Genomic DNA, 27,027 nt, shown 5'->3' with positions numbered 1-27,027 from the left:
ATGCATTACCGCACATTTGTCCAGATTAAACTCAATCTGCCATTTCTCTTCCCAGGTCTACAACCGATTTATATCCTGCTGTATCCTGTGACAATCCTCATCATTATCCGCAACTCCACCAACCTTTGTGTCCTCTGCAAAGGTGGTGGGAAAGGGTGGGCCATTTCCCTTGGCTATTGAGTAGACAGTGGTCACAGTCTCAGGACAAGAAGATAGTCATTTTGGACTGAGATGAGGAGAAATGTCTTCACTCAGAGGGCAGTGAATCTTTGGAATTCTCGACCTTAGAGAGCTGTGGCTGTTCAGTCGCTAAATATATTCAAAACAGGATTGATGTACTTGTGAGCACTGAGGGAATTAAGAAATATGGCAGAGTGTGGGAAGGTTGAGTAGAGGTGCAGGATCTGCCTCGAGTTTATTGAATGGCAGAGCAGGTTCGAAGGGCTGAATGGCCTAGTATTGCTCCCATTTCCTATCGCCATATCTTCTTAGAGATCAGGAAAGAGGGAGAGAAGGTATTATTCGAGAAGGAAAGAGAGAGACTTGGGAGCAGCAAGTGTGAGAGAAAGAAAGGGAGAAGGTTAGGGAGAGGGAGAGAGCACAAGAGACGACAGGTGAAGAAGAAAGAAGAAAACAAAAGAGAAAGATATAAAGGCAGACAGAGATGAAAAGAGATAGGAAGATAGAGACAGAGAAGGAGCGACAGAGTGAAACATGAGGAGAAAATAGATTGAGAGGGAGAGAGATAGTGAGAGTGGGCGAGGGGCAGAGAAGTGTCTATAGAGGAATGCAAAGAGTGGGAGGAGTGGTGACAGACAAAATGAGAGAGACAAGGAGATTTAGAAAGTCAGGGAGAGGGAGAGAAATAGGGATACAGAGATGGAGAGACAGGCAGAAAGCAGGGTATGGAGACACAAGGGTAGAGAGAATGAGACAGAGAGAGGTGCAGAGATCGTCGCAGAATGCGATACAGGCAGACATTGAGAGAGAGAGAAAGGTAAAGTCAGAGGCAAGGATATATAGAGATAGATAAATCGACATGGAGAGAGAAAGAGAGAGGGAGAATTTCAAGTGTCAGAGTGGAAGAGGGCGTGAAAGAGAGAAGCAACAAGAGAGGTAGTCAGAGGAAGAGAGGGAGAGAGACAGAATGAGCGAGACATGGGAAATAGGTGAATATAGAAAATGAGGAGAGCAAGAAAAAAGGGGAATGAGGGAAATGGAGAGAGAGAAGGTGAGATAAACAGTGTGACAGTAATAGGCTGAGAAAGAGAGATAGTGATGGAAAAGGAGATAGGGAGAGATTGAACAAGAGTGAGCACGAGAGAGACAGTGAGAGAGACGCAGCTCAGCCCAGCTGCTGCTGAAACCCTCATCCATGCCTTTGTTACCTCAGGACTTGCGTATTCACACACAGTCCTGGCAAGTCTCCCACTTTTGACTCTCTGTAACCTTGTGGTCGTCCAGAACTCTGCGGCTATCTTTTGAATTGCACCAAATTCTGTTCACCAGGCATCTCTGTGCTCACTGACCTACATTGGCTTTTGATCCACCAACACCTCAATTTTAATATTCTCAATCGTGTGATCAAATCCCTCCATGGCCTCACCCCTCTGATTATCCCAATCCCCTGTCCATTTCCAATATTCCTGCAACTTGTTTGTCTCAGTGTATTTTTTCCAGTTCAATTTTTAAAGTGAGTTTATTTCCCTCTGTCTCTCCCCCTGACCACACATTACATCTCTTCAGCTCCACTGGTGCTGTGGAAGTTTGGATACATAAAATGGTGTGAGCTGCACTGTTGGTCACATCTATCACATTGTGCAGGACAACCAGGCTGGCCGGGGCACTAGCGTGGGCGTAACGTTTGTGTATGTAGTGTGAGGAGGGGTCTGAATATGGTGTCAATCAGCCGTTCCAGCAGCTTTGATGCACGTCTTTGAATCTTAGTCTGTGCATGTCCACTGACTGCCTTTGTTCGTCACTCTCAGCTGAACATACATTCAGCAGCACGAGAAACCCTTTCTGGTGTTATTTCAAAGGACCAGGCATCCAACGTACAGGTGAGGGGCTTTTGATTTACCACTGAGATTGTAAAATTAGTGGAGGTGCTGTGGATGGTTTTCTAGAGGTTGTGTCGTGAACTGTTGCAGACATTCAGGGAGGACAGAGGATTCGGTGACCCAACTCTGGACGAGATATGGAAACTGTAGTTGCAGTCTTTCTGGGTCAGTAACATGGCAAACAAATGGAGCAGAGGCGACAGAGAGGAGAAGCTCTGTACAGAGGGAGGAGGAAGGCACTCTGCCCTACTCACCCGGGATTTCCAAGGGCAAAAAGAGCAGTGGTCCTAATACCCGACCCATGGGAAAACCGCTGTATACTCCCATCGAGTCTGAACAACAATGCTTTTACCATTTCTCTCTATTTACTGTTCCTTAGCCAATGTTATACCCACACATCTCTGCCCCTTTAATCCATAGGGTTCAGTTTTCCTAACCTGTCTGTTGAATAACACTTGATTAAACGACTTTTGAAAGTCCATACATATAACTTTAATCACACCACCCTCATCAACCCACTTAATTGTTTTATCAAAGAACTCCATCAAGTTTACCTCAGCACCACCACTCTCCACTCCACCAATGTTGATAAATTATCAGACTGCTCATCTGACATCCAGTACTGGTTGAGCAGAAAGTTCCTCTAATTAAATATTGGGAAGACTGAAGCCATTGATTTCACTCCCCACTCCAACTCTGTTCCCTTGTTATTGATTACATCCCTCTCCTTGCTACAATTTGAGATTCAGACAGTCTGTTTGCAAACTTGATGTCACATTTGGCCACAAAATGAGATTCCAAAGTAATTTTCAGTATATCATTACAACCACCTATTTCCACCGAAGTATCAGCGCCTGACGTCACCCCTGTCTCAGCCCACCTGCTGCTGAAACCTCATTCATGCCTTCATCACCTCTCGATGTGACTATTCCAACTCACTTCTGGCTGATCTCCCACATGCTACTGTCCGTAAACTTGAGGTCATCCAATGCTCTTCTCCCCATGTCTTAGCTCACAAAAAGTCCAGTTCGTCTATCGCTGACTGACATTGGCTCCCAGTCAAGCAATTGTCTTGATTTTAAAATTCTTATCCTTGTTTACTGATCCCTCCATGGCCTCGCCCCTCTCTACTTCTGTAATCCTCTCCAACTCCGCAACCCACTGAGATATCTGTGCTCCTCTAATTCTGGCCTCCTGTGCACCCCTGATTTTAATCACTGCAGCACTGGCGGTCGTGCTTTCAACTGGCGGGTCCAAAGCTCTGTAATATCCTCCCTTCACCTCTTCGCCTCTCCACCTCGCTTTCCTCCTTTAAGACACTCCTTAACACCTTCCTCTTTTGACCAAGCTGCTGGTCCTCTGACTTAACATCGCCTGTTGTGTCTCAGTGTCATACTTTGCTTCATAAGACTACTGTGAAACACCTTGGGAAGTTTTATAACGTTAAAGGCACTATATAAATATAAGTTGTTGTTGCTGCTGAAATTTGACAGGCATCATTTGTCATTAGCATATCCTGGTTTCTATCCAGTTACTATCCATTGTTTTTCCAAGCAACAAATATTTTTCTCCTGGGTGGTCACCTCTAGAAATTTCCTCAGTTGTGACGCTAGTCTGACTGCTCAGTAGGAGCAGGCTATATCACATTTCTCCTTTTTTATATAAGGTGTAACATCTACAACCCGCCAGTCCTTAGTCATCGCTCCCATATCCAAGTAGTATTGGAAGATTCTGGCTAGTGCCTCTGTTATTCCACCATTCCTCCCCTCAGCAGCCCTCATACATCCATCTAGACTGGGTAAATGTTCGACTTTATTGTGGTACAAAAAGTAAAGGATTGAAAGGAATTAACAGAACCTGTTTGTTCAGTGACTGTAATTAATGTCAGTCTCCATGGACCCTTATTGTGTCACTGGAGGGTTTTCATCTTCTATTAATACAGGACTCCATTCAATGTGTATCCCATAGTGTCAGCAGGAGCATGAAACCCGGCACTAACAGGGATCAGCGGCTCCAGAGATAGGGAAAGGATAAATCAGAATCTGAGAGCAATGGATTTGAATGCTTCAACAATGGGCAGGAGTTTATCCTCGGATCTTTACTTTTTTTCTACATATTATGATTGGCTCTCATTAGACAATCGTATCGATCATGCACTTCAGATTATTCAATACATTTACTATCCCATGCTCACTGTTGTTGGTGTCCCTGGTAAGTCACTGTGCAGAGCTATTAATTCAATAAACCATGTTTAACTGCATTAATGCTCCAGTAATTTAATCTGCCCATCTTGCTGCTGTTGTTATTCCTGGTGAATCTTTATCTCCAGCTATTCACTCTATAACACATTGCTGACTGTATTCTAGCTTGTGTAATTCAATCTCATCTTTGCTGCTGTTGCTGCTGTCTCTATTTCCAGCTAGAAGATCTGCAAACCCTGGTTCACTGAAATATTTTTATGCGATGCTATTTTTGGGAAGAGTGAAGCCAGTGCCATTGGTCTCCATTGCAATTTCCAGCCCCTATCCATGAACCACGTACCCTTCACTGCCCAATGTCTGAGGCTGAACTAGACTGTTTACAACCCCTGTGTTCTATTTATACCTGAGATGAGCTCATCTCCATATTCTCTCCATCATCAATCCTGTCTACTACCAAAACTGTAATATCACCCGTCTCCACCTCTGCCTCAGCCCATCTGCTGCATAAACCCTCATCTGTGCCTTTATTGAACCACACTTGACTATTCCAATGCTATCCTCGTCACCTGCGCACTTATAAACCTCCATAAACCACCAGAATTCTGCTGCCTGTATCCTAACTCACACTAAATCCCAATCACCCGTCATCTCTTTGCTCACTGATCCACATTAGCTGGAAGCACCTTAATTTTCATATTATCTTTCTTGTGTTTGAATCCCTCTATGGCCTCACCCCTCCAATTAGTCCCATTCCTCTGTCCATTCCCATGTTCCTGCAAATCTTTTGCCTTCAATCTTTTTTTTTTCAATTTTCCTTCGAAAGTGAATTTCTTTCTCGCTGTATCTGTCCTTAGCCACCATTTGTGACTTGTGCTGACGGCAGAGAAGCTGGGATCCATAAAATGATGTGGCTCACACAGCTGTCCACTTCTACTGTGGCCAGCATAGTGTCCCATGTTGGGCAGGGCACTAGTGTAGACAGCAGAGTGCCCCATGCTGAGCAGGGCTCTGGCCCAGATGTACCATGCATGTGCTGCTCATGTGATCAGTACAGCCGGCCAATCCAAGTGTGACCTGTGCAGTGCCCCATGCTGGGCAGGGCTCTAGCCTGGGTGTATCACGTATGAGCTGTTGGTGTGATCTGCACAGCTGGCACTTCTAGTCTGGCCAGAAGAGTGTCCGATGCTGGGAAGACCTCCAGCTCAGTCATACCAGGTATGTGCTGCTCATATGAGGAGGGGTTTGAATGTGATGTCAGTGTACCATTCCATCAGCTTTGATGTACGTCTTTGAAACTTGGTCTGTGCATGTCCCCTGCCTGCCTGTGTTCGTCATTCTCAGCAGAACATACATGAAGCAGCACGAGGAACTTCCTCTATGGTTGTTTAAAAGAGCAAGCTTACAGGTGGGAGTCTTTTGACTTACTTCTGCTATTGTAAAGTTAGTGGAGGTATTGTGGATGTTTTTTTGGATGTTGTGTTGTGAGCCGCTGCAGACATTCAGGAAGGACAGAGGATTTGGTGACCCAACTCTGGCCGAGGTATGGATACTGTAGTTGCAGCGTCTGTGGGTCTGTAACATGACCAACACATGGAACAGAGGCTGCAAAGAGGGGGAACTCTGTAAAGAGGGAGGAGGAGGAGGATCTGCCCTACCCACCCCATGTTTTCCAATAGCACTTATCCTACCTGCAACAAACCAAGGAGTAATATGTGAGGCAACTCTGATTCAATAAGGAAATGGTCACAGAGCTGTGCTGCCTCCAACAACACGTGTTGCCTCCTGTAGCACGAGCTGCAGCCTCACACCAGGGTGAGGACGGAGCTGCCAGTGTCTGTTAAGATCACAGCTTCATTGAACTTTTATCTATCTGGATCTTTCCAGGCAGGAGCAGCTGGCTTTTCCAACACAGAGCAGTAGAGATTCATGGAGTCATAGAGTCATTTACGACACAGAAGGAGACCATTCGGTCCATCAAAACCATTCAGGCTCTCTGTGGAACAATCCAATCAGTCCCACTCTCGCACTCAATTCCCGTAGCCCTGCAATTTAATTTCCTTCTGGTGCCCATGCAATGTCCTTTTGAAATCACTGATTGTCTCGGATTCCAGCACCCTTATGGGCAGTGAGTTTTTGGTCATTACCATCCACTGTGTACAATAAAAGCTTACTCATTTCCCCCCTGCATCTATTGCCCAATATCTTCCATCTGTGTCCCCTCATCCATGTTTAATCAGTTAATGGGAACAGATTTTGCTTGTCTGTCTATCTAAGCCTATCATAATCTTGCAGACCTCTATCAAATCTCTTTCAAACTTCTTTGCTCCAGTGAGAATAACTCCAGCTTCTCCAAACTAACCTTGTAACTAAAACGCCCATCACTGGAACCATTCTGGTAAATCTCCTCTGCACCCTCTCAAACACCCTCACATCCTTCCTAACGTGCGATGACCAGTTCTGGACAAAGTTCTCTAGTTGGGGTGCAACCAAAGCTTCATTAAGTTTCAGCATAACTTCCCTGCTTTTGTATCTTTGCCTCTGATGATGAAGCCCAAGATATGATACGCTTTGTTAAGCACGTTCCTAATATGTCCTGCCACCTTCAAAGATCAATCCAGATGGAACCATGGGCCCCTCTGTTACTGAAAACTCTTTAGAATTGTGCCATTAAGTCTGTATTGCCTTCCTATTCCTTCTGTCAAAATGCATCACCTCTGAATCCTAAATCATAAATTTCATCTGCCACTTCTCTGTCCGTTCTGCTCGCCAATCTATATCCCGTTGCAGGCTGTTTGTAGCATCCTCACTGTGTACCACTCCCCAATATTGGTATCATCAGACAATTTGGTATTTCACTCGCTATTCCAATATCCAGATCATTCATTTTTAGCAGAAAAAAAAGCACTGACCCTTGGGGAACATCACTGTCCAACCGTCCTCCACTCGAAAAAACAGCCATTTACAACGACTCGCTCATTTCTGTCCTTTAGACAATATTTGATCCAATTGGATGCTATTCCATGAGCTTCGATTTTGAGAACCAACCTTTGTGTGCTACTTCATAAATCGTTTTCTTAAAATCCACGTCGACAACATCCACCACATTCCCTTCGTCAACCTTCTGTTACTTCATCAAGGAAAATAAATTAGCTTAGTCAAACATGACTGCGTCTTAAAAATCCCTGCTGACAATCCTCAATTAACTCAGACTTCTCCAAGTGCGTAAATTGCATGTTGATTTTTCTCACGATTATTGTTTTTAAAAACTTACTCAGAACTGATGTTAAACCAAGTGGCCAGTAGTTACTCGGCCTGTGTGTTGTCCATTGATACTTCTGGGAGGTGGGGGTGGCCATCTATGTCATCATTTCCTCCCTCAGCTGGGAGAAGCAGGATGAGAGGTATTTTGGCTTTGTCCGGAGAGCGGGATTCCTGACGGCGTCGGTGGCTCTGCGGGGCCCCAGTGTCAACAGGGAAGGGTACAGGAACTGAAAGAACTCTCAATCCATTAATGTACAATTTGTGTGTGAGTATGCCCAGTACATCATGTTGGTGAATGTCCACTATCCTGGCAGCAGCCACGATACATTCATTCGGAAGCAGTCAGCCAGTCCCAACACTTGGGGCTGCCATGTAGAATCAGAATGTGGCTCCAAGGAGACAAAGGAAACCCCCTATACATGAAGCTCATGTTCCCACACACAAACCAGTCTCCCAATGTCAACGAACCTCATGCAATTAACATGTGTTTACCGTGAGCAATGGAGTTACCAGGACCATCATGGAACAGACCATTGGTGTGATGAAACAATGCTTCCGATATCTGAACCTCCCGGGGGGAGCCCTCCAGTACACACGGGAGCAGGTGTCCAAGTTCATGGTGTTCTGCTGCACCCTTCATATCATCACCGTCATGAGGACACAGGCATTGACACCAGGAATCCAGAGGGCACCTGAGGAGGAGGTGGAGGAGGCTTCAGACCTTCACTAAAACAGCCTAACTGCACCAAGAAAATCATAGGATGTTTACAGCACAGAAAGAGGCCACTTGGCCCAATGTGTCTCTGCCCACCAAAAAAACGAGCCTCCAGCCGAATCCCACCTTCCAGCATTTGGTCCGTAGCCCTGCAGATTACAGCACCTGAGGCGCATCAAGCCACCTTTTGAAGGAGATGAAGGTTTCGGTCTCTACAATCCTTTCAGTCAGTGAGTTCCAGACCCCCACCACACTCTGGGTGTTTTTTTCCCCTCATATGTCTTCCAATCATTCTCCCAATCACATTAAATCTATGTTCCCTCATGGCTGATTACTCTGCTGAGGGGAATAGACTCTTCACCTCCATTCTATCCAGTTCCCTCTACATTTTTTACATTTCAATCCGATCTCCCCTCAGCTTTCTTTGTTCCAAGGAGAACAATCACAGCCTATTCCAAACTTTCCTCATAGTTGCATTTTTCCAGACCTGGCAACATCCTCTGAAATCTCCTCTGCACTGTCTCCAGTGTAATGACATCATTTTTGTGATGAGTTGACCAGAAATGCACACTGGACTCAAGTTGTGGCCTAACTAATGATTGATATAGCTCTAGCATAGCCTCCCTGCTCTTATGTTCTATATCTCGGCTAGCAAAGGAAATGATTCCATATGCCTTCTTAACCACTGTTTCGACGTCTCCTGCAACCTTCAGGGATCTGTGAACATCTGTGAACCTCCCCAAATGCATGACCTCACACTTCTCCAAGTTGATTTCCATTTGGCACTGTTCTGCCCATCTGATCAGACCATCAATATCTTCCTGCAGCCTACAGCTATCCTCCTAGATATCTTTGCATCATCTGCAAACGTATTGATCATGCTTATACATTTAGGTCCAAATCGTTAATACGTACGTGAAAAAGCAGGGGACCCAGTACTGAGCCCTGCGGAACGCCACAGGAAACAGCTCTCCAGCCACCAAAAAAAAGTCTCAATTACCTTTGTTTCCTGCTACTGACACAATTTTGCACCCACCTTGCTAGATTGCCCTGGATCCAATGGTATTTTATTTTGTTAACCAGTCTTCCATGTGGGACCTTGTCAAAAACTTGCTAAAATTCATGTTGGCCACATCAACTGCACGACTCTCATCTACCTAATGGGCGGCACAGTGGCGCAGTGGTTAGCACCGCAGCCTCACAGCTCCAGGGACCCGGGTTCGATTCCGGGTACTGCCTGTGTGGAGTTTGCAAGTTCTCCCTGTGTCTGCGTGGGTTTCCTCCGGGTGCTCCGGTTTCCTCCCACAAGCCAAAAAAGACTTGCAGGTTGGTAGGTAAATTGGCCATTATAAATTGTCACTAGTATAGGTAGGTGGTAGGGAAATATATAGAGACAGGTGGGGATGTCTGGTAGGAATATGGGATTAGTGTAGGATTAGTATAAATGGGTGGTTGATGTTCGGCACAGACTCGGTGGGCCGAAGGGCCTGTTTCAGTGCTGTATCTCTAATCTAATCTAATCTACCTTCCTTGCTACTTCTTCAAAGCATGCATGCAAGTTAGTCAGACACAATCTTCCCTTAGCAAATCCATGCTGCCGATTCTTGTTTAACCTTTGCCTTTTGAAGTTACAGTTTTTCAGACTGTCTTTCAGAATTGATTCCAATATTTTGCCTACTAATGAGGTTAGACTGACTGGCCTGTAATTATTCGGTCTATCCTTCATTCCCTTTTTAAACAGAGATAAAATGTTAGCAGTTCTCCGATCCTCCGGCACTACATGTGTATCCATTGAGGACTGGTAATTGATGGTCGGATCTCTGCTATTTCCTCTCTTGCTTCTTTTAATAGTATGGGGTACATTTCATCCGGATCTGGTGATTTATCAACTTTCAAGGATGCTAATCCGACGAACACTTCCTCGTTCCCTATGTTTATCACATCCGATACTTCACACTCTTCCTCCTTAACTACAATGTCTGCATCGTCCCCCTCCTTTGTGAAGGTCGACACGAAGTATTCATTAAGAACAATACCAGTATCTTCCTCGCGTACACATAGGTAATCTTTTTGGTCTATTATGGGACCTACTTTCCCCTTCGTTATCCTCTTGCTCTCATTGTAATGTAAAAAAATATCCTTGGGTTCACTTCGATTTTGCTTCCCAATATTCTTTCATGATCTCACTTTGCTTTCCTAATTTCCTTTTTGATCTGAGCCCTCCCCTTCCTATACTCTCGGTTTTATCCAGTATCGCGTTATCAGTGTCAGACATAAGCATTCCTTTCCGGCCATATCTTTCCCTGCAGGCTCCTTGACATTCATGGGGCTGTAGATTTGGCCATCTCGCCATTTTTTCTTTGTGGGAACATTTTTACTCTGAACACCTTGAATCTTCCCAAAGATCTGACACTGATTCACCTTCAAGTAGCTGTTTCCAGTCCACTTTCGCTAAATCACTCCGCAGTTTAGTAAAACTGTCCTTGCCCCAATTGAAAACTCTAACTCCTGTTCTATCTCTGTCATTTTCCCTAATTATGGTAAAAATAACTAAATAGTGATCACGACCACCAAAATGCTCTCCCACTGCCAGTCCTTCCACCTGCCCATCTTAATTTCCTAAAACTAAGTCTCAAACTGAGCCCTCTCTTGTTGGATTTGCTGCAGGTTCTCCTGAATACGGGCCAAAAAAGTTCTTCATAACATCTCTGAACTTCACTTCTGTCTCACAACTCTGTTCACAATTCTCATTCATGTATTCATTTCCTTTAGACTTGACCATTCCAATACCCTCCTGCTGATCTCCCACATCCCACTGTCTGTAAACTTCAAGTCATCCAAAACTCTGCTACTGATGTGTTAAATCACAGTTACTCCCGTTCACCTATCACTCCTGTGTTTGTTGACACAGATTGGCTGTCGATTAAAACAATGACTTGATTTTAAAATTCTCATCCTTGTTTTCAAATTCATCCATGGCCTCACCACATCCTGGGCTGGATTTTATGGGCCCCCGTAAAATGAGTTCGGAGGCGGGTGGCCCAGGGAATCGCGATGGGTGTGGTGGAAGAAGGCCTGTGGTTATCCCATCGCCAAGTGATCTTCGCGGGGTGCGGATAGGCCGACAATGACTTTCCCACCAGAGGCCAATTGAGGCCCTTAAGTGACCACTTAACGATCTCTCCCACGATTGCTGAGATCTAACGAGCGGCAGGGGTACTTATGTGTCATGGAGAGGGCACCTTGTAAAACGGGGTTCCCTTCCTGCAGGCTTGGGGAGTCTCCCTCCTGCATGGGCTATCTGTGGCTCACAGAGGGGCCCATGCAGTAAACAATGAGCCTGCCAGGACACGCCATTCGCTGGGCTTTCAGACTGCCCATCCAATGCCCCTCACCAGGGCATTCCAGACTGGCCCCAGTGATCCGACACGCACACACACAAGTCAGACCCCAGATACTGAGTCAGCCAGATACACAAGTGCGCACGCGCAATCACACGCTCACACACAAACAAACACACAGCCAAAGATGTAAAAAAAAATAATTAAGGAACGTACACATATACACACACACCGATCAGACCCCTGGCAGTGCGCCAGACTGATATACAAACACACACACACACACACACACACACACACACACACACACACACACACACACACATACACACACACACACTGATCACACCCCAGGCTAACAGACATAGACACGCACACGTAAACACACGCACATATAGGCAGCAACACTTGCGTGCTCACACAGAGATACACACAAACACACACACCAATCCAAACACAGGCACTGTGCCAAAAAGGGATAAAAACACGCGCGCACACACACAGATGCAAACCGATCGGACTCCAGGCACTGAGACAGATTGATCTACAAATAAATACATGCACACAAGTAGAGAGAAACAAACACAAATACAGACACATATACACTGACACAGATCAGACCCCAGGCACTGAGCCAGACGGATCCACACAAACACACACACACGTGCAAACACACAAGTGCAAACACACACACACGCACACACACCGACACAGATCATAACCCAATCCCTGAGGCAGACACACAAATGCACAGCACAACAGAAACACGGCAGAAACAGACACACACACATGCACACAGACAAATGCACACAAACACACAGACGAAGGCATATAGCAGAACCCAGGCCCTGAGACAAACACGCACACACTTGGCATCACAGGCACTGAGTCAGGCATACACACATGCACACATGCATAGTCACACAGACAAACATACATGACAACCCAGGAATTGAGCCAGACAAGCACAGATGCACAACACACACACACACAGACATACACACTCACACACAGAGACATGCACATGCACACACACACACATAGACACACACACATTGGCACACACATTCAGATAGAAACACAGCACAACCCAGGCGCTGAGACACAAAAGACACACACACACACACACACACACAGCCAACGCAGGCCCTGAGCCACAAAACACACACAGACACACAGCACAATCGAGGTCCTGATACGCAAACACACAGCACTGCAGAATGCACGCCCTTAATGCGAGATGCACACACAGACAAACATATGCACACACGCAGGCACACACACTCACACAAAAACACATAAACATAGCACAACGCAGACCCTGGTACACACAAGCATACAGAAACACACAGACATACAAACACAGACACACACAGAGCACAACTCAATCCCAGAGGCAAAAACACGCACACATCCACACACGACAGACATACACACGCGCTACCACGGGCAAATACACAATAATCATCGATATACACGCATAGATACACACAGGCACAAAGCAACGCAACACAGCCCAGGTGCTGAGACACAAAACACAGACAGACACAAACACACTACAGCACAATGCAGGTCTGAAATACAGGAATGCACACACACACACACACACACACACATACACACACACACACACACACACACACACACACACACTCACACACACACAGCACAACTCAGGCTCTGTGACACACCAGCGTACATAAACTCACAGTCATACAAGCACACGCACAGACAGACAGACAGCACAACCCAATTCCAGAGGCAAAAGCATGCACACAAAAACACACACACAACCCAGTCCCTGAGACACAAAACACACACACACAAAAACACTGCAGCACAACCCAGTCCCTGAGACACATAAATGCATATTACACACATAAACAAACACATAGACACACACACAGAGCACAACCCAGGCCCTGAGACACTGAACACTTACACACACACAAAGATACGCAGCACAATCTAGGTCCTGATACACAAACACACCACACAGCAGAACTCACACCCTGAATACGAGATGCACACACACACAAAGACACACAATCACACACACAGAAACACAGACACACACGCACGGATGCACATAGAAACACAGACACACAAACATACAGATACACAGCAAACGCACGCCCTGTCACACAAACACACACACGCACACTTTAACAAAGGAACTGATACCAACACACACACACACACTCTCGCACATAGACGACACATACACGCACGCACGCACACACACATCACGTCACATCGCAGATACTGAGCAAGATACCCAGACAAAGAGACATACATGCAGTCACTCAAAGACACGCAGAGATAACACACCAGCAATGAGCCAGACCCACACACGCAATCACACGCTCACATACGCACACACAAACATTGGTCACAGCCCAGGCACAGTTCCAGACACACATGTATATGTACATACACCCACACACATCACACTCCAGGAACTGAATCAGATACACACACACACACACACACACACACGAAGACACAAAGCACAACATATGCTTTGAGACACACATACACACAAACACATGCAAATACATACCCACACAGAAACACTGTGACTGACACACGCACACACACACACAGAGCACAGCCTAGGCCCTGAGATGTACACAAGCAAGCAAAGCATAACAGAGGGCCTGAGGCACACACACACACACGCACACATAGAAATTCACACACTCACACATAGATCACATCACACCCAGGCACTGAACCAGATACACGCACGCACACACACACACACACGAAGATCATACCACAGGCATTGAGCAAAACCTGCAGACACACACACACACAGACACACAGGCTGCACAGCCCAGTTCCTGAGACACACAAACAAACAACACAGGTCTTGAAACAGATTCACCACACACATTAACTTTTTACACAACAGACGCTGAGCCAGATGCAAAAAGGACACACACACCCACACGCACACACGTACACACTCACACACACGTACACACTCACACACACACACGAAGACACAAAGCACAACATATGCTTTGAGACACACATACACACAAACACATGCAAATACACACCCACACAGAAACACCGTGACTGACACACGCAGAAACACACACAGAGAGCACAGCCTATGCCGTGAGATACACACACGCAAGTAAAGCATAACAGAGGGCCTGAGGCATACACACACACACGCACACATAGACATTCACACACTCACACATGGATCGCATCACACCCAGGCACTGAACCAGATACACGCATGCACACACACACGCACATGAAGATTATACCACAGGCACTGAGCAAAACTTGCAGACACACACACACACATGCACACAGGCAGCACTGCCCAGTTCCTGAGACACACAAACAAACAACACAGGTATTGAAACAGATACACCACACACATTAACTTTTTACACAACAGACACTGAGCCAGATGCAAAAAGGACACACACACACACTCACACACACTCACACACACACACAAACACACACACACACACACACACATATCACACCTCAGGCAATGAACCAGAAACACACACAAACAGAAACAGAGTTCACACCCCAGGAACTGACAAACACACTCACACACAAACATACAGATCGTGCCACGGGCACTGAGCCTGACACCCACACCCACACACACACACACACAGCCACAGAAACATGGAAAGAAAGAAAATAGGAGCAGGAGTAGGCCATTCGGCCGTTCGAGCCTGCTCCAACAATCATTATGATCATGGCTGATCATCCAACTCAGTAACCTGTTCCTGCTTTTCCCCCATATCCTTCGATCCCTTTCACCCCAAGAGCTACATCTAACTCCTTCTTGAAAACATGCAATGTTTTGGCCTCAACTGCTTTCTGTGATAGCGAATTCCTCAGGCTCACCACTCTCTGGGTGAAGGCATTTCTCCTCATCTCAGTCCTGGAACGTTTACTTCGTATCCTTAGACTATGACCCCTGGTTCTGGACTCCCCCACCATCGGTAACATCCTTCCTGCATCGAACCTGTCAATTCATGTTAGAATTTTATAGGTTTCTATGAGATCCCCCCCTCACACTTCTGAACTCCAGCAAATATAATCTTATCCGGCTCAATCTCTCCTTATCCGTCAGTCCCGCCATTCCAGTAATCAGTCTTGTAAACTTCGTTGCACTACCTCTATAGCAAGAACATCCTTCCTCAGATAAGGAGACCAGAACTGCGCACAATATTCCAGGTGCGGCCTCAGCAAGGCCCTTTACAGTTGCAGCAAGACATCCCTGCTCCTGTACTCGAATGCTCTCGCTATGAAGGCCAATATACCATTTGCCTTTTTACCACCTGTTGTACCTGCAATTTTACAGGCTAATCTGTTATGTGGGACTTTGTCGAAAGCCTTCTGAAAGTCCAAACAAACCATATCCAGTGGCTGCCCTTTATCAACTCTACTCGTTACATCATCGAAGAATTCTAGCAGATTTGTCAAGCATGCTCTCCTTTCCGTAAATCCTTGCCTACTCAGCCAGATTCTACCACTGTTCTCTAAGTGCTCTTCTATAAAATCATTGATAATGGACTCGAGCATTTTGTCCACTACCGACGTCAGGCTGATTGGTCGAAAATTCCCTGCTTTCTCTCGACCTCCCTTTTTAAATAGTGAGATGATATTAGCTACCCTCTAATCTGTAGAAACTGTTCCAGAGTCTATAGAATCATGGAAGATGAACACCAATGCATCCACTATTTCTAGGGCCACTTCCTTTAGGACTATGGGATGCATACCATCAGGCCCTGTGCATTTATCGGCCTTCAATCCTATCAATTTCCTCAACACCATTTCTCTACTAAAACTGATTCAGTTCCTCCCTCTCAGCAAAAACCGTGCGTTCCCCAACATTTCTGGTATGATATTTGTGCCCTCCTTTGTGAAGACAGAACCGAAGTATGCAATTAGTTGATCAGCCATTTATTTTTTCCCCATAATAAATTCCCCAGTTTCTGACTGTAAGGGATTTGCATTTACCTGCACAAATCGTTTTCTCTTCACATACCTACAGAAACTTTTACAGTTTTTTAATGTTCCCCGCAAGCTTACTCTTATACTCTATTTTACACTTCTTAATCAATTGCTTGATTCTGTTTTGCTGAATTCGAAACTGCTCCCAATCCTCAGGTCTGTTGTTTTTTCTGGCGAATTTGCATGCCTTTTCTCTGGGTCTTATGTTATCTCTAATTTCCCTTGTAAGCATGGTGTGGCTACCTTTCCCGTTTTACTTCTGCGCCACACAGTTGTTGAAGTTCATCCAGGCCCTCTTTGAATGTTTGCCATTGCCTATCCACCCTCATCCCTTTAAGTAACGTTTACCAATCCATCATTGCTAACTCGCCCTTCATACCTTCGGAGTTTCCTTTATTAAGATTCAGGACCCTCGTCTCAGAATTAACTATGTCACTCTCCGTCTTGATTAAGAATTCTATCATATTATGGGCGTTCGTCCCCAAGGGGTCTCAGACAACTAGATTGTCAATTATTTCTCTATCATTACACAATACCGAGTCTAGGATGGCCTGTTCTCTAGTTGGTTCCACAATGTATTGGTCCAGAACACCATCCTGTATGTACTCCATGAATTCCTCCTGTACGGTATTGTGACTAATTTGATTTGCTCAATCTGTATGCAGGTTAAAGTCACCCATAATTACAGATGTTCCTTTATTGCATGCATCTCTAATTATTTCCTGTTTAATGCAATTCCTCGCATCACCATTACAGTTTGGAGCTCTATATACAACCCCCACTAACGTTTTTGCCCTTTAGTGTTTCTCAGCTCGACCCATACAGAGTTCACATCTTCAGAGCTCACATCCTTGCACACTACTGTGGAAGATTGAAACGGCATTTCAACTCCACCGCCTTTTACTTTCTGTCTGTCTTTCCTAAATACTGAATATCCCTGGATCTTCATTACCCATCCCTGTTCACCCTGAAGCCATGTCTCCGTAATCCCTCTATTTCATACCCGTTTATATCTATTTGCACGATTAATTCATCCACTTTATGGTGAAAGTTCTGTGCTTTAAGGCAAACAGTCGTCAGGCTTCAATTTTTTAAATTACTTGTCACCTTCCCACTATTTTTCACGGTGGCCCTGTTTGATTTAGGCCCTTTATTTCGCTGCTTATCACTTTTCTTATGCTCATGACTGTCTATTGTTCTTGTCTTTTATCCACCTCCTTTGACACCTTGCACAGGTTCCCATCCCCCTGCCATTTTAGTTTAAACTGTCGCCAAACACTTGAGCAAATACTCCCCCTTGGACATGAGTCCTGGTCCTGCCCAGATGTAACTGTTGTACTGGTCCCACCTCCCCAGAACAGGTCCCAATGCCCCAGAAATCTAAAACCCTTCCCCTCATCGCATCTCTTCAACCACGCATTCAACCTATATATCCTGTTATTTCCACTCTGACTAGCACATAGCATTGGTAATAATCCTGAGATCACTACTATCGGTCTTACTTTTCAACTTACTTCCTTACTGCCTATATTCTGCATTTAGGACGTCATCCTTTTTTGTATCTATGGCATCTGTACCAATCTGTACCATGGCCAGTAGATGTACAACCGCCGCCACCCCCACCCCCTCCCCGCCCCTTCAGATTGTCCTGCAACCGCTCTGAGACATCCTTGACCATAGCACCAGGAAGGCAACATACCTTCTTGGAGTCCCAACTGCGGCCACAGGAAAGCCTAACTATCCCACTTCAAATTGAAAACCCTATATCTAATACATTCCCACATTTCGTTTTATTCATTCATGGGATGTGGGCGTCACTGGCTATGCCAGCATTTATTGACCATCCCTAATTGTCCTTGAGAAAGTGGTGGTGAGCTGCCTACTTGAACCGCTCCAGTCCATTTTGGGTAGATAGACCCACAGGTCTGTTTGGAAGGGAGTTCCAGGATATTGACCCAGCGACAGTGAAGGAACGGCGATATAGTTCCAAGTCAGGATGGTGTGTGACTTGGAGAGGAACTTGCAAGTGGTGGTGTTCCCATGTATTTGCTGCCCTTGTCCTTCTAGTTTGTAGAGGTCGCGGGTTTGGAAGGTGCTGTTTAAGGAGCCTTGGTGCATTGCTGCAGTGCATCTTGTAGATGGTACACACTGCTGCTACTGTGCGTCGGTGGTGGAGGGAGTGATTGTTTATAGATGTGGTGCCAATTAAGCGGGCTGCTTTGTCCTGGATGGAGTCGAGCTTCTTGAGTGTTGTTGGAGATGCACACAAGGAGGCAAGTGGAGAGTATTCCATCACACTCCTGACTTGTGCCTTGTAGATGGTGGCAGGCTTTGGGGAGTCAGGAGGTGAGTTACTCACCTCAGGATTCCTAGCCTCTGACCTGCTCTTGCAGCCACGATATTTATATGGCTACTCCTGTTCAGTTTCTGGTCGATGGTAGCCCCTAGGATGTTGATAGTGGGGGATTCAGCGATGGTAATGTCGTTGAATGTCAAGGGGAGATGGTTAGATTCTCTCTTGTTGGAGATGGTCATTGCCTGGCACTTGTGTGGCGCAAATGTTACTTGCCACTTGTCAACCCAAGCCTGGATATTGTCCAAGACTTGCTGCATTTCTACCCGGACTGCTTCAGTATCTGAGGAGTCACGAATGGTGCTGAACATTGTGCATTCATCTGCGAACATCCCCACTTCTGACCTTATGATTGAAGGAAGGTCATTGATGAAGTAGCTGAAGATGGTTGGGCCGAGGACACTACCCTGAGGAACTCCTGCAGTGATGTCCTGGAGCTCAGATGATTGACCTCCAACAACCACAACCATCTTCTTTTGTGCTAGGTATGACTCCAGCCAGCGGATGGCTTTCCCCCTGATTCTCATTGACCTCAGTTTGGCTAGGTCTCCTTGATGCCATTCTCGGTCACGGCCTTGATGTCAAGGGCAGTCACTCTCACCTCACCTCTTTAGTTCAGCTCTTTTTTCCAATTTTGAACCAAGGCTGTGATGAGGTCAGGATCTGAGTGGCACTGGCGGAACCCAAACTGAGCGTCAGGGAACAGGTTATTGCTAAGAAAGTGCCGCTTGATGGCACTGTTGATGACACCTTCCATCACTTTCCTGATGATTCAGATTCGGCTGATGGGGCGGTAATTGGCCGGGTTGGACTTGTCCTGTTTTTTGTGTACATGACATACCAGGGCAATTTTCCACATTGCCGGGTAGATGCCAGTGTTTAGCTGCACTGGAACAGCTTGGCTAGCGGCGCGGCAAGTTCTGGAGCACAGGTCTTCATTACTATTGTGGAATATTGTCAGGGCCCACAGGTTTTGCAATGTCCAGTGCCTTCAGTCGTTTCTTGATATCACGCGGAGTGAATTGAATTGGCTGACATCTGGCATCTATGATGCTGGGGACTTCAGGAGGAGGCCGAGATGGATCATCAACTCGGCACTAATGGCTAAATATTGTTGCAAATACTTCAGCCTTATCTTTCGCACTGATGTGCTGGGCTCCCCCATCATTGAGGATGGGGATATTTGTGGAGCCACCTCCGCCAGTTACTTGTTTAGTTGTCCACCACCATTCACGGCTGGATGTGGCAGGACTGCAGAGCTTAGATCTGATCCGAAGCACTTGAGGAAGTAGGAAGGAACTTAAGCAAGGAGTTAGGAGGGCCAAAAGGGGTCGAGAAATGTCATTGGCAAACAGCATTAAGGAAAATCCCAAGGCTTTTTATACGTATATAATGAGCAAGTGGTAAACCTGGGAAAGGGTTGACCCACTCAAGGACAGAGATGGGACTCTATGTGTGGAGCCAAAGGAAATGGGCGAGGTGCTAAATGAGTACTTTGCATCAGTATTCACCAAATAGAAGGACTTGCTGGATGATGAGCCTAGAGAAGGGAGTGCAGCGGGTCTCAGTCATCTCATTATCCAAAAGGAGATGGTGTTGGGTGTCTGGCAAAGCATTAAGGTAGTTAAGTCCCCAGGGCCTGATGGGATCTACCCCAGAATACTGAGGGAGGCAATGGAGAAAATTGCTGGGGACTTGACAGAAATCTTTGCATCCTCATTGGCTGCAGGTGAGGTCCCAGAGGACTGGAGAATAGCAAATGTTGTTCCTTTGTTGAAGAAAGGTGGCAAGGGTAATCCAGGAAATTATAGGCCGGTGAGCCTGATGTCAGTGGTAGGGAAACTATTAGAGAGGATTCTTCGGGACAGGATTTACACCCACTTGGAAACAAACGAACTTATTAGGGAGAAACAGCATGGTTTTGTTAAGGGGAGGTCGTGTCTTTCTAATTTGATTGAGTTTTTTGAGGAAGTGACGAAGCTGATTTATGAAGGAAGGGCATTGGATGTTATTATATGGACTTTAGTAAAATCTTTGACAAAGTACTGCATGGCAGACTGGTGCAAAAGGTGAAGTACACGTGATAAGAGGTGAGCTGGCAAGAGGGATACAGAACTGGCTCGGTCATAGAAGACAGAGGGTATCAGTGGATGGGTGTTTTTCTGAATGGAGGTATGTGACTAGTGGTGTTCCGCAGGGATCAGTGCTGGGACCTTTGCTTTTTGTCGTATCGATAAATGATTTGGAGGAAGATGTAGCTGGTCTGATTAGTAAGTTTGCGGAGGACACAAAGCTTGGTGGAGTTGCGGATAAATGATGAAGATTGTCAGAGGATACAGCCGGATATAGATCGTTGGTTACTTGGGCGGAGAAATGGCAGATGGAGTTTAATCCGGACAAGTGTGAGGTAATGCATTTTGGAAGGTCTAATGCAGGTGGGAGGTATACATTAAATGGCAGAACCCTTAGGAGTATTGACAGGCAGAGATATCTGGGCGTACAGGTCCACAGGTCACTGAAAGTGGCAACGCAGGTGGATAAGCTAGTCAAGAAGGCATATGGCATGCTTGCCTTCATCGGTCGGGGCATAGAGTACAAAAATTGGCAAGTCATGTTGCAGCTGTCCAGAACCTTAGTTCGGCCACACTTAGAATATTGCGTGCAATTCTGGTCGCCACACGACCAGAAGGACGTGGAGGCTTTGGAGAGGGTACAGAGGAGGTTTACCAGTATGTTTCCTGGTCTAGATGGCATTAGCTATGAGGAGAGCATGGAAGTACTCGGATTGTTTTCACTGGAACGACGTAGGTGGAAGGGCGACACGATCGAGGTTTGCAAATTTATGAGCGGCATGTGCAGAGTGGAAAGTCAGAAGCTTTTTGCCAGGGTGGAAGAGTCTGTTACTCGGGGACATTGGTTTAAGGTGCGAGGGGCAAAGTTTAGAGGGGATGCGCAAGGCAAGTTTTTTACACAGAGAGTGGTGAGCGCCTCGAACTTGCTGCCAGGGGAGGTGGTGGAAGCAGATACGATAGCGACGTGTAAGAGACATCTTGCAAAATACATGAATAGGAAGGGAATAGAGGGATATGGGCCCTGGAAGTGCAGAAGGTGTTAGTTTAGGCAGGCATCAAGATCGGCGGAGGCTTGGAGGGCCGAATGGCCTGTTCCTGTGCTGGAATGTTTGTTCTTCTTTGTTCTTTGATCCGTTGGTTATGGGATCGCTTAGCTCTGCCTATCGCATGCTGCTGACGCAGTTTGGCATGCAAGTAGTCCTGGGATGTAGCTTGATCAGGTTGACACCTCATTTTGAGGTATGCCTGGCGCTGCTCCTGGCATGCCCTCCTGCACTCTTCATTGAACCAAGGTTGGTCTCCTTGCTTGATGGTAATGGTAGAGTGGGGGATATGCCGGGCCATGAGGTAATAGATTGTGGTTGTGTACAATTCTGCTGCTGCTGATGGCCCAGAGAGCCTCATGGATGCCCAGTTTTTCATTGCTATATGTGTTCGAAATCTATCCCATTTAGCACGGTGAGAGTGCCACACAACACGATGGATGTTATCCTCAATGTCAAGGCGGGACTTCGTCTCCACAATTACTGTGTGCTGGTCACTCCTACCAATACTGTCACAGACAGAAGCATCTGCGGCAGGCAGATTGGTGAGGACGAGGTCAAGTATGTTTTTCCCTCGTGTTGTTCCCCCACAACCTGCCGTATACCCAGTCTAGCAGCTATGTCCTTTAGGACTCGGCCAGCTCGATCAGTAGTGGTGCTACCGAGCCATTCTTGGTGATGGACATTGAAGTCCCCCACCCAGAGTACATTTTGTGCCCTTGCCACCCTCAGTGTTTCCTCCAAATGGTGTTCAACATGGAGGAGTACTGAGTCATCAGCTGAGGGAGGGTGGTTGGTGGTAATCAGTATGAGGTTACCATGCCCATGTTTGACCTGATGCCATGAGATTTCATGGTTTCCGGAGTCGATGTTGAGGACTCCCAGGGCCACGCCCCCCTACTGTATACCACTGTGCCACCACCTCTGGTGGCTCTGTCGTGCCGCTGAGACAGGACATACCCAGGGATGGTGATGGCAGTGTCCGGGACTTTGTCTGCAAGGTATGATTCCGTTAGTATGTCAATGTCAGGCTGTTGCTTGACTAGTCTGTGGGATAGCTCTCCCAACTTTGCCACAAGCCCCCAGATGTTAGTAAGGAGAACTTTGCAGGGTCGACAGGGCTGGGTTTGCCGTTGTCGTTTCCGGTGCTTACGTCGATGCCGAGTGATATTTCACTCCTCCCACGGGCAGCAAAGCCAACCATGGTGCAACGGATTGGGCTACTGTTCTTTTTCCCTGAGGGGCCACCCTGCAGTATCCAAAGCAGTATATCTGTTTTGCAGGGGATTCCTGCCTAGTCATCTTGCTCTGCCTTGTGGTGTCCCATTTCCTTCCTGCCTGTGGAGTCTGAGCCTGCGGTGTGGCTACCTCTCTATGCGATATCCACAATATTATCCACCTCGTGGATTCTCCATGCACACACACAATGTATACGCCAGCGACAGAGTAAGATACAAACAAACAGAGAGAGAGAGACACACACACACAAACACACCCTTCAGACACCAGGCGATGAGTCATGCACAGACAGACACACAAACACACATGCACAATCTTTGCACGCCAGGCACAGAGCCAGATGCAAAAATGCACGCACGCGCACACACATCCTTGCATGCACGTGCATTGATGCAAACACACATATAAACACACACATACTCACCATTCCCCAGGCACTGAGACACCGATACAGAGACAACACAAACACTGAGGAACACCCACACAGACACAAACACAGATACGCAAACATACACACACACACACACACAAATACACGCACGCAGCCCAGGCCTGGAAACAAAGGCACACGTACACACACACAACGAAGCACACATGCACACACACACACACACGCATATCTTCCCGCAGCCACTCAGCCAGACGCACGCATATACACACACACATGCACACACACACACAAAACACATGTCCACACACACACACGCACACAAACACATGCATGACATCATACCCCAGGCAGAGAACCAGATATGCACACAAACACATACTTGTTCATACGCACACGCACACTCACACGCTCAGAGACACACATTATAGCTGAGGTTCTGAGCCACACAGACTCACGCCAGGCACTGAGTCAGATACACACACACACACACATCCACACATGCAGACCACATTGCAGGCACACAGTCAAAAAGACAGACTGTGTCACACACATACACACACACACACACACTGGCACACACGCAGACCAATCACACCCCAGGCATGGAACCAGACACACACACACACGCGCACGCACATCAAATCACAACAGATCACAGGCACTAAACCAGATACAAACATACACACACAATAACTCAGACACACGCACACACATCACAGCCCAAACACAGAGCCAGCTACTCACACACACAAGCAGACATAATGATTGGCACGGGTGTCCTTGCCGCATCTAGCCGTGGTCCGGGTCTCCAGTCAGGTTCGTGGTCCCTGCCCTAGTTCATTAGCAGCTGTGGCTCCGGCAACCTACTAGCCCTGGTGTCCTCGACACACTGACCTGGGAACTAAGGCGCCAGCGATGGCTCTGGTCCCAGGCCTGGTGCAGTAGTGGCAGTTCCATGGCTCCCGGTGGAGTTACTGATACTACTTCTGATTGTTCAGCAGCTTTGGCAGGCGGAATCCCCATCCTTAAAGGCATGTGGGCCACGGCACTGGGCAGTTAATTGCCTGAGCGCCACTGATGTGCACATGGCGGTGGCTCCGAATTGCTGAGGTTTTGATCTCCTCACCTATTCGTCCATCGTCGGGACCCCGCTGGCGCCGCTAAATTCAGCTCCCTGTTTCCAGCAGAAATCACTGTCACGAGTACAATAATTAGCACATACTGAATGTGGCAACACATGGACAAATGTCACCCCGAAATCCTCCAATCGGATGCATTAATTCTCGCTAATTCCCGCTGTTTACAGTTAACTTAGTGACGATTGAGATTATATGTTTCATTGATTTCTGATTAGACTCATTTCCAATTATTGCTTTGGAAAAATTGAATTCCGTGCTGCCGGAAATTGAATTTCCGTGGTGAGACAATCAGTCAGTCCAACATTTAATTGTTTCTATACAAGAACAAAGATGCTGGAAATCTGAAATAAAAACAGAAAATGCTGGAAATATTCAACAGGTCTGGCAGCATCTTTGGAGAGAGAAAAAGAGTTAAAGTTTCAGGTCAGTGACACTTCATCAGAACTGGGAGAGATTAGAGATGGAACAGTTTTTAAACCAGACAGGGGAGGGAGGGAGTGGGAAGATTATGATCTACATTGAGTTTAACAATGATCATATCATCCTTATATTATTTAATCTCCCCTGCCTTCCAACGTATCACAGACCTTCCCATTTGTTCTTTCAGTTCCAATCATTTCAATCCATCACTGGAGACAGGAACACATTTATAAATCTCAAATAATCCTCAGTCAAACTGGTAACTTTGCTCCTAGCCTGATGTATAATTTATCTACTTATTTCTCTTCCTCATAGTTAACTTGCTGACGATTGGGGTCCTGTCTCGGGGAAAGTGCGGTCTCTCCAAATGTGTCACTCGCTACCTGGTGGCCATGTCAGCGGCGGATCTACTGGTCATTATCCTCGACCTGATATTGAGGCACATTCCCATTGTTTATTGGGAACAGTTTCGGTTCCTGTGGTCCATCCCCGTGTGTAATATCCACGCCGTTCTGCTTTATGCAGCCACAGACTGTTCTGTCTGGTTCACCGTCACTTTCACCTTTGATCGATTTGTGGCCATTTGTTGCCAGAATGTGAAAAGCAAATATTGCAGCGAGAAAATGGCCGCTGTGGTTCTGGGAACAGTGACTGTGCTGAGCTGTTTAAAGAATATCTTCTGGTATTTTATGTTCACAAGCCGGTACTGGAGGATGAACGTCCCCTGGTTTTGTTTTGTAACACTGGCTATTGTGGAATCTCATGTCTGGGCAGCAATCGTGTTCCTCCACAACATTCTAACCCCGGGGCTCCCATTTGTGGTCATTCTGCTGCTCAACGCTCTCACCATCAGACACATTTTAGTGAGAAGCAGAGGACGCAGAAGACTCCAGGCTCTCAGAAGTGGGGAGACTCGCAGAGACCCAGAGATGGAGAGCCGAAGGAAATCCATCATTTTGCTGTTAGTTATCTCGGCTAATTTCATCCTGTTGTGGGCCGTGTTAATGGGGTACACGATATCGAGACGGATGCGTGATTTAGGGTATCAGTCTGTGCATCTACCCCTGTTTCTGCTGGAATTGGGCTTCATGCTACAACTCCTGAGTTGCTGCACAAACACTGTGATTTACGCTGTGACCCAGACTCAGTTCAGAGAGCAGTTGAAGAATGTGCTGAAATATCCCTTTACTCCAATTGTTAAATTCATTCAAGATGAGAGGAACTGAATCACGGACTATTTCCAACAGTCGGAAGGCGGGGCCTGTCACTGTGGAGACAGAGCGTGGCGGGCCTTTCTCTGTGGAGACGAGGAGGGAGCGGCGCCTGCGTCTTTGGACACAGAATGTGGGCATGGCGTGTCGCTGTGGCGACACAGCGGAGCAGGGCCTGTCGTTCGAGAGAGACGCGGGGCGGGGCCTGTCACGATGCCACAGAGCGGGGAGGGGAGCCTGTCGCTATGGAGCCAGGGCGAGCGGAGCCTGTCGTTATGGTGACAGAGCGGGTCCGTGGTCTGCCGCTATGGAGACAGAGCGGAGCCCTGCCTGCCGTTGAGGAGACAAAGGGTGGCAGGGCAGGTCACTACGGTGACAGAGAGGGGGCGGGACCTGTATCCAGTGTGGCGGGTAGTGGGGGCGGGGAATGTATCCAGGTTCATGCGGTGTGGCGGGCGGGGAACGTTTTACATGGTGACCGGGATAATGTGCCGGGTCTGTTTCCCAGCGTGACTGGGAGCGGGGATTGTGCCTGTTTCAAAGGTGATGGGGAGTGGAGGCGGGGCCTGATTCC

At 46.8% G+C, this 27,027-nt stretch overlaps 1 protein-coding gene across 1 annotated transcript; it reads left to right on the top strand.

Moving 5' to 3' along the window:
* On the top strand, positions 1 to 26,468 carry LOC137361378 (probable G-protein coupled receptor 139). The gene is made up of 3 exons (XM_068026248.1): positions 1 to 145; positions 4,197 to 4,271; positions 25,558 to 26,468. Exons 1-3 carry the CDS (start codon positions 1 to 3, stop codon positions 26,466 to 26,468), a joined length of 1,131 nt encoding a protein of 376 aa, XP_067882349.1.
* Positions 26,469 to 27,027: the final 559 nt, after the last annotated feature.

The sequence above is a fragment of the Heterodontus francisci genome, unplaced genomic scaffold, assembly GCF_036365525.1.
Source record: "Heterodontus francisci isolate sHetFra1 unplaced genomic scaffold, sHetFra1.hap1 HAP1_SCAFFOLD_214, whole genome shotgun sequence".
In the NCBI taxonomy this organism is placed as follows: Eukaryota; Metazoa; Chordata; class Chondrichthyes; order Heterodontiformes; family Heterodontidae; genus Heterodontus; species Heterodontus francisci.
The sequence above is the reverse complement of the archived record's forward strand: the minus strand, read 5'-3'. Positions and strand labels throughout refer to the sequence as shown.